At 21.1% G+C, this 9,812-nt stretch overlaps 2 protein-coding genes across 3 annotated transcripts in view; both read right to left on the reverse strand.

Moving 5' to 3' along the window:
* Positions 1-3,389: 3,389 nt before the first annotated feature.
* Nhe1 (Na[+]/H[+] hydrogen exchanger 1) lies at positions 3,390-7,925 on the reverse strand. 2 transcript variants are annotated; one of them, XM_003693082.4, is made up of 5 exons: positions 5,705-7,925; positions 5,448-5,617; positions 4,981-5,352; positions 4,563-4,905; positions 3,390-4,077 (listed from the first exon to the last, which is right to left on the reverse strand). In XM_003693082.4, exons 1-5 carry the CDS (start codon positions 6,990-6,992, stop codon positions 4,025-4,027), a joined length of 2,226 nt encoding a protein of 741 aa, XP_003693130.2. In that variant the 5' UTR covers positions 6,993-7,925; the 3' UTR covers positions 3,390-4,024. The 2 variants fall into 2 exon arrangements, with proteins under 2 accessions (XP_003693130.2, XP_012341028.1); XM_012485574.3 differs by having other exon boundaries at positions 3,878-4,077; positions 4,574-4,905.
* Dph2 (Diphthamide biosynthesis 2) overlaps positions 7,913-9,812 on the reverse strand; it is a 2,135-nt gene continuing 235 nt past the window's right edge. The window contains exons 1-5 of the mRNA XM_003692927.4: positions 9,788-9,812; positions 9,173-9,506; positions 8,588-9,066; positions 8,228-8,522; positions 7,913-8,137 (exon numbers count right to left, since the gene is read on the reverse strand). The exon at positions 9,788-9,812 is cut by the window's right edge and continues 235 nt beyond it. Coding sequence (XP_003692975.2) covers positions 7,968-8,137; positions 8,228-8,522; positions 8,588-9,066; positions 9,173-9,506; positions 9,788-9,812 — 1,303 coding nt within the window. The 3' untranslated portion in view covers positions 7,913-7,967. The remainder of the gene's footprint in view (positions 8,138-8,227; positions 8,523-8,587; positions 9,067-9,172; positions 9,507-9,787) is intronic.

A 9,812-nucleotide genomic window follows, 5' to 3' on the forward strand; every position in this document is an offset into this window, starting at 1 on the left:
ATCGTTAAAGATAATTTTTGCTTTAGCAAGAAAATATATAATATGATAATATTAACAAATGAAGAACATTTTTAAAAATAAATGATAACTTAAATCATACAACATTTGTATGATAAATAAATGATCGGCTTTTTTGGAAACAGTTTTAAAGATATGCGATTTCACCGTATAGCCGCACATTACAAATATACAAACCGAAAAATTTACACACACACACACACACACACACACACACACACACACACACACACACACACAGAATAAATGAAATGACAATTTACGTAGGTATGATTCGCTGCTTTGGCGCTAGTTAGAATGAAATTAACAAACATCAACATTAAAAAATGTGTATAGCTTGATGTACAAGAACTTCCCTTCTTTCCTTTCCTTTCCTTTCCTTTTCTTCCATATATAAATCTCCGCTCTCCAAAGTTTGTGCAAATAATGTATTCATATATATATTAAAACATGAAAGCGTATATTCTTTTTCAATATTACAGAACAATCATTTTAAGAAAAAGAAAAATCAGTAAAGAGTTAAACAAAGCCAAAGAAGCTTGTTTTATACAGGGACCCAAACTTGAAATTTTTACAGAGATTTATATTTCAGTTAATAAATTTAATTATACAAGTGATTAAAATTTTCATGCAATAATTAAATGGAGCGGACAAAGCTTAATAAAAAATCTCATTTTATTAAAATTCATCTGAACTGGGATTTTTCAAGAAATCTTAATATTATTTTTTTTTTTAATTTATTATAATTCAAATAAAATTTTTCAAATGTAAAAAAAAAGTGAAATTATATTCTACAATATAAAAATATTTAATGCGCCAAGGAAGAATAAATAATATCAACACCAAGAAAATGCGTAAATGGAAAATATAATATGTGATTTTTTGTAATATTATAATGTTCAAAAGTATGGATCGACAAATAAAGATGTCGATTAGGAATGGAAAAATTTGAGGTTTGATAAAATAAAATAAAAAAAAAACAGATTTCAAATGAACACCAAGTTATATCATGTAAATTGTGACGTGTCTAACACGTATTGTAAATATTGAAATGTAATTGGAAATTTTACACATTTTTAGACTGAAGCGTCTATATTAAAAAAATTGCGATAAGTATAGAAAAGTGCTTGAGAATCTACTCTAATGGATTATATGTGACAACTTAGTCAAATTATAATCCTTTGGAACATTTCCTGTAATAAATTGATAGAATCGAGATATGATATTGTTTTATGGATCGATATATAGTCATATTGGTCGTAGCGTTGTAGAATTATTTAACTCTGCATGCTTAGTCGATTGCTCGATGTTGTACATACACAAATGTACTGTACTGAGCATTAATAAGGATATAACTATTGGTAAAAATACGTATAGAAGCTCATGATATGTGAAGATTCTTTTTAGAATTTTATTGGATAGTAATCTAATGCGTGAATAATATTTGAACAGAGAATATGTATAATTAAACTGACTGGAGCATTAGCAAAAAAAAAAAGGAGGCAAATATGCTCCGCCATGCTTTTAGACAATACTTTATTATTAATGAAAAAGATAATAGTATTTATCCTTATATTAATGATTGATTAAAATAAATAATTTAAATAAAATTTAAATTATCATAAAAAATAAAAACAATTTATAAAAAAAAGTAAATGAAATAAAAATCAAAAGTATGCTTTTGTAAAGAATAGAAATTTTGCTCATCTTAAATGAACTTAATCATTCTAAAAATATTTTACATTGAATTTAAATTTTCATATAATGATCATATAACGGTATCTCCTATATTTGATGTATTTTTATTTGACTACAAAAAAAAATATCATAAAATCAAAACTTTTTTTTATATACATTTATATCCATATCATTGCACTCAAAAGAAAATACCGTGAAAGATCAATTATGATGAGGATATTAAGAAATTGCAGCAAATCATTTCTAAAAACAAATGCCTCATGCTCCAGTCAATCAATGTACGATCAGATGAGGCATAAAAACGTAGATATAATAAAGTAGAGATATCGAGTCAAACAAATAAACGGATTTGATGTTTAGACGCTGCCTCCGTTATGTGCCCTGCCGCAGAAAAATAAGATAACAAACCCGTGTACCCTGAAATCGGTATATGATATTAAAAATAAATACACATTAAAATAAAATTAACTGTATTATTTTCTTTAGCTCCATAATCTTTGAAATCAATAAAAAGATTTTTTTTTAATGTTTTATTGTACAAACTATATATTTATATTTATATATAATTTAATTTTGTGCAAAATTTTAATTATTAAAATTATAAATTACAATTAAAAATATTTTTTTAATATATTTTTATATAAATTAGATATTTGATATAATTAAATTACAATACTTGAATTTATTAGATAAATAAAAATATTACAAAAAATACAATACATTTATATATTACGATTTAAATTGGCATGATATAAAAGAAATATTTAATTAATATTTAAAATAAAATATTTTAAATAAATTTTTATTATTTTATAAAAAATTAAAAATATTCGTTTTATTTATTTATTTTTTTTTTTAGAAAACTATTATTATAATAAAAATATACATATAAATATTCATTTAAAAATATATCTTTTATATCATACAAATTAAAATAAAATATTTTAAACATATTATATGTACAAAGTATTTAATCATTTTATATATAATACTTTAATAATATATAGAATATTTATGAATAATATAGATCAATAAAGATTAATGAGTTTAAATTAAATTTTTATGTCATTTTAGACATTGCTTATTGTAAATTTTAATTAAAAAAAAAATAAATATATATATATATATATATATATATATATATATATATATATCCTATTATGATGTAATATAGGCTAGGCAAATAAAATATTACAAACTATTTTTTCCGAAATTATTGCAGATTGATTTGAAATTTTTATATGTAAATCAGACTAATTATATTTTGAATTATAAAATATTATGGAAATAAATTTCATAAAAATTAAAAAAATGTTATCTTCATTTTTCTTAAATGAAATGATGTTAATTTTTTTTATGTAAATATTTATATTGGATATAGATATCTATATAGTATAATAACATTTATCTCATCTTTTCTTATTTTACAAAATTAGAATTAGTGAAAAATACTTTCCATAAAAGTATATATAAATATACATAAAGGAATTTATATCACTTGAGATTTAAATTGATATATTCCATATAAATTCCTATATTTTATATAAATTTCAATGATTTTGGAAAAAATATCTTGTAAAATTTTCATTTCCATTTTGTATTTTATATATATATATATATATACAATATATGCATAAATAATAACATATTACAAAAGATTCATAAAAAATTAATTAGTTTAAAAAAATTTATTCACTTATTTCTCCTATATTTATTTTCAGATTAAATAATTTAAATTTATAGATTCTTTCAATAATTCATATTTTTAATTTTATTTTAAATTTATATTTTCTATTAAGTATTTTTACTAAATTTCATAATTTATATAAATATTTATTTTACATGATATGTAGCATAATTATTTTAGGACATACATAATTTTTTTTTGTGCAATGATTTAAATATTTTTTAATCATTAATCATATTTCTTCACATTATGTTAATTAATTATATTATTCAATTTCTTCATTGAATTAATGTAAATAAAAAAATAATTATTCTTATTCATTATATATAAAATTAAATAGTAATTTTATATATAATTTTAATTTTAAAAATATAATTGATAATATTTTTAAAAGTGATCAATTGTATATTAATAAAATATAAATTATTAAATATATTAATAAAATATAAAATATAAATTTGAATTTTGTGTATATACGTGATATGTACAAATTTAATACTAATAATATAAATTTTTACTATAAATTGGCAGATAAAATATATTAAATATATGATGTATAATAATATTTTCATTCAAAATTAAATACTCATAAATTTATTATCATATAATTCATTAATGATATTAAATTGATACTAAATTTATTTGATAATTAATCAGACCAATCTTCGTCCTCTCTGTAAATTAATTTTAAATTCATTAATGCTTCAAAATCTTAATATATATTAAATACAACCCCTCACCAACAATAAGCTTTGATATAGCAAAGCAAATGTTTAGATGCCATATTATCTTCTTTACTAAATTTTTGTTACTATATAACAATTGTTTACTGCAGCTAATAAATAATAATATTTTTATTAATTTTCTTTGGAAATAATACTAATTATTAATAATAATTAATATAATAATATAAAAATAATATTAATATTATTGTCATAAAGATTAATATTCAATATAAATCAATAGATGGATTATTCATATTTAAAAATATAGAAATATTATACACTAGAAATATATACAAACAAAAATAAAAACTATAATCACAGAAAATATTTTTCTTAAATTATAATAGAAGTTATTATCAATAAAAATTTATGTATTTAATATAAGCAGAGCAATGATAGCACATTTAGCACATCACACAAAATAAATTATATACTTAATATAGACCCGTGACTTGGACGTCTTTTACTTTGTTTTCCATGTATTTGATTTTGATTTTCCACTGATAAATTTATGTTTAGTTGTGCTGTTGATGTATTTGTTACTTCATCATCAGATTCCATTGGACTAATTCGAATAGCTTGATACCATTGATTTGTTAAATCTGTCATTTGAGATTTACAATCTTTCAATTCTTGCTGAGTAAATCTTCTTGTGAAAAATGGAATGAAAAATTTTAAATCCCATCTTGCGAAACCACGAATTCGAGATTGAAGAAAAGATACTTCAATTTCTTCTTCTGTAAGTTCTGATAAATGTTCAGAATCTATTGTTTGTCCCTAAAAAAATAAATAAATAAATAAATAAATATAAATATTTTTTAGATAAATAAGTATTATATGTATGAAATATACCCATTCTCTAGTTTTACTTAATGAAACTTCTTTATCTTTCCTTTTTCTTCTACTATTATTCTTTTGTTTCTTTTCTGCTCTTAAAAATTTTAATAATGGCATAGTGGAACCACCAAATATTAATGTTGTAAATAATACAATAATTAATGTAGTAGTTATAATCACATGTCGTGTTTCATCACTAAAATCCAAGTGCAATGATAAAGCATAAGAAATAGCACCACGTAATCCACTAAACCACATTATGAACATCATTTTTTTAGTAATTTGATGTTCTCGAAAACGATTTACAAGAAAGGCTAGAGGAAAAATATTTGCAGCTCTACCAATTAAACATAGAATTATAGACCATATAATTAGTGCTGGTTCAACCTATAATTAACAATTAAATATTTGTAAAATATTATAAAAATATATTATAGAAATTAAAAGTTTTATATTATTATTTTTATATTATATTATTTTACCCTGTGTCTGAAACTAAATAGAGCTAATCCTAGATAAGCAAATACACAAGTTTCAGCAATAAATGCTAAAGTTCTCATAGTTTGTTGCATTGTAATTTGAGTAACAGTTGATAAATTGAAATGTGTATAATGTGACATTACAATTCCATTAAATAAAATTGCCATAATACCTGAAATAATTTTATATTTAAACATTAAAGTACATACTTATTTTATTATATTAAAATATATTGAATTTGAAAATTTATACTTCATACCAGATAATTGTATGCCTTCTGCCAAAACATAAGGTGCATAAGTAAATACTAACATAAGTCCAAACTCAAGGGAAGGGTTTTTTCTGAGGTCCACGTGTTTAAGTAGTAATGCACTTATAAGAGCAAAAACAACTCCAATACCAGCAGAGGCAAAAAACATAAGACAAAATCTGTTTAAGCCAAGTATAATAGCCTCACTGGTAGTTGTTGCATTATTGGATTCCAATACAGATGTAGTTAATACAATAGAAATGGCATCATTTAAAATGGATTCACCAAAAACTAACATATTTAATACTGGATCTACTTCTAAGGCATGAAATATAGCTACAGTAGCAACAGGATCTACTGCTGATATTAATGATCCAAATGCAAAACTTTCAACAAAACTAAGTTTGTATGCTACCTGAGCTAATCCCAACAAATAAATTCCAGCTCCAATAACAAATGCAGATATTGCTGTACCAAATATAGCAAAAACCAAAATACTACCAATATTTTGAAAAAAATTTCCTTTGTGCAAATTATATCCTGATTCAAATATAATAGGTGGAAGAAGTACAAGGAAGAATGCAGTAGGAGAAAAGGCTTCTTCTTTTCTCCAATTAGCTATATTTTGATTTGACATAAGATTTATAATCATACCAATAGCTCCTCCCAAGAAAACAATTACTACTGACTCTGGTAGATATTGAAAATTTGTTTGTAACATAAGATGTATAAGTAAAATGCCTAAAGCTAAAACACAAAGGACAAAAAATATAGACATAGAACTATTATGTTCTTCTTCTGCTGATCCTTTATCAGGTAATATTGGTTCTGCTGGTACAACTGTTGTTGTGCTTGTATTAGTTGTATTATTAATATCTGAATTTTGTGATGAAATTGTGAAATCTAACGTATTGTTTCCATTTTTATTATTAGTAATATTCGTAGACAATATATTAATCTTTTCTGTAGTTTGATTATTAAAATTATTATCTGATCGGATTGTAGTTGTAAATATATTTTGAGATATATTTACTATGTTTGGTATAGTAATATTTAATTTTAAATTATTGTTATTAGAATTATTTAATGTATGTTCTATTAATATATCGGTACTTAAATTCGTTGGCATAGAATCTTTTAATACGATATTTTTATCATCTAAAGTAATATTTTCATGTTTAAGGTTAGAATTTTCTTGTGCACATGATTTTACAATCCATATACTCAATATGAAAAATGTAATATAAATTATATAATTTTTACATAAGAGTTTATTATTAATCGAATAAAAATTCATATTTAAATTATTTTTTTTTACTTAAATACACATTCCACTGATTATATAAAATATCACAATGACAGTTGATTCGATATCTCGGTGCGTGCTACGTCATATATTGAACATAATATTTTTCATATTGTTTCAATAAAAAGAAATTATATTTAAGCTTTATATTTTAAATAATAAATTAAGAAAAACTATTAGAAAAATATAAAAGAAGTATTCAAAAAAAATTAATAATGTAATAAAAAACTTCGTTTTGAAATATTTTTTTTGTAATCATTTGATAATATTTAATGAATAAAAGAATGAATTAAATTAATGTTAGTAAATCATTATATCATTACATCAAAATTATGAATGTTTAAAAATGCGCATTTTACGGTTTATTTTAATGATCAATATTAAGCGCGTAAATTTTTACAAAGCAAATATAAATAAAGAGAGTAAATAAAAAATTAGAAATATAATAAAAATTCAGAAATTAGTATTATTTCTAAAGTGTCACAAGTGAAACTTACAGAAGAATAAATAATTGAGTTAGAAAAAAAGAAAAAGATACAGAAAAAATAAGAATTATATTAACATTATTTTTTAAATACTTTGAGAAAAATGATTTTGACATTTTTTTAAAAAACACTTAAAAGATAGCGCTAAACCTCAATTTTTATTGTATCTTATTTAGTATTTGATGAAATTTGTTATTTAAAATATTTATGTTGTTATGATGCTTTCTTTATCTATATATTTCATTTGTGACATAAAAATAATGCTAATTCTTTAATTTTTAATCTATCTCTATTTTTTCTTACTATTTGCTTTTCTTGTTTATAATTGCATGTGATTATAAATAAAATATTAAATGTCATTAAATATATTGAGTGATAATCTATTACATGTATATCTAATTTATGATATAAAAAAATTAAATAAAATTTTCTTTTTTAAATAAAATTGTATTATTACATAAAACTATTACATTTATTATATCTATTCATCATTTTTTTTTTGTAAAATAGGTTCATTTTCATAACAATTTGGTAAACCATAACGACCAATTTCTGCTGCATGTACTACATCTTTGCCTAATCTTTGTTCAACTCCTTTCCATGATCTATTATTCAAAAATTCTGCTCCTGCTTTTCCAATTGCAACAATATCTAAATCAATTAAAATAATAATATAATATATTATTTATAAAATGTAAATTAATAATATTAAAATTTTATTTTTATTTATTGATGTAATACCTGATGTATTACTAATTACTAAAGCATTCATCTTATTTATATATGAAGCACTTTCATCATAGTTTCTGAGATCTCCCGTAATTAAAGAAATATCTGAATCAGTTGATGTTTTAAAATCAATATAATTAATTCCTCCAGGAAGTATTTGTCTAAAATCCATACAATATTGTGTATAATATTCTCTTGAAATATTAAATGCTAATTCTACTTCATAAGGCATTAGTATTGGTTTTAAAAATTCTCTAGAATCAAATATTTCATTTTCGGGACATGTTATTGCAACAAATGCATCAATCTATAAAAATATAATATTATCAATGTTAATAATAGAGTTAATACTTCAAGTAAAATTTATCATACCTCAGGAAAATTAGCAAGTTTAGCTGGATTTATTTTACCAACACTTAAAATGTAAGATTTTTTTTTTTTTTCTTTTAAAATATCTTTAATCATTGTTATTATTTTAAGATAATCTTTAATGCCTAAAGTAGCTACAACTATAGCAACAACTTTAGCATCTTTTAATTTTTCAACTACAAATCTTCTTCTCTTTAACCACGAAGTATTTAATATTTTATATTCAATAATATTATTGTCAAAATAGTACCATTTTTTTGCTGAAATTGTCATTGCTAATGTAATAAATGTCCTTCCATCATTTCCCAAAAAAAATGCTACATAATCTTCTAATTTATATTCTTTATCTAATTTAAAACATCTACCTAAAATTATTGTAGATGAATTATCTTTATTATCTGTAAATTCCACATTAGAGGTACAATTTAATGAAGTAAAAACTAAATTCTTATAAATAGGATTTAATATTTTATATATACTTTCTGAAACAAAAATATATTTATGAGATAATTATATATTTAATAAAAAAAAATATAATAATTAACATTTTATGATAGATTAAAAATTATCAGTATTTCAAAAACTTACCAATTTTATGTGCATAAGCAATATCATAAAAAAATAAAATTTTTTCAAATTGATCAATAAAATTTAATTTAAATTTATTAGTAATTTCTATTATATCAATTTCTTGTTTGGGTAACACATGGAATACAGGTAAACGAGTAGTAGGATTTAAACAAGCATGACCAAAATGTATTATACTATCTGCATTAATATGTTGAGCAGCTATTTCATCAACACAACAACTACCATAAGAAGTATCTCCCAAAATATATACTTTTTTGTTAATACAATTTTCTAAACGTAATGCAATTTCTACTGAATCTGATAAAAGATTATCAGGAAATTGTAAACAGACCTAAAAATATATGATATGTGAACTAATTTTTTTATATTGTTATATTATTATATTTCTATCATTTATAATTATGAATCTGTTTATTTTTAAATATAAATCTATAATAAAATAGTAAAGTATATCAATATAATAAAAATATTATAATTATTTACTTAACCTCTAAGTTTTGTTTATTAAAAAAATAGAAAAAAAAAGAATTTCTAATATTAAATTTTTTATTAAAATTTAATCATATATTTTGAATTAATAAAACAATCATCACATAAATAAAATATGCAAACCTTATTTAAATTATATGTATCAATC

Source organism: Apis florea, unplaced genomic scaffold (genome assembly GCF_048593485.1).
Source record: "Apis florea isolate Af1SG1 unplaced genomic scaffold, ASM4859348v1 contig_3170_pilon, whole genome shotgun sequence".
Classification (NCBI taxonomy): domain Eukaryota; kingdom Metazoa; phylum Arthropoda; class Insecta; order Hymenoptera; family Apidae; genus Apis; species Apis florea.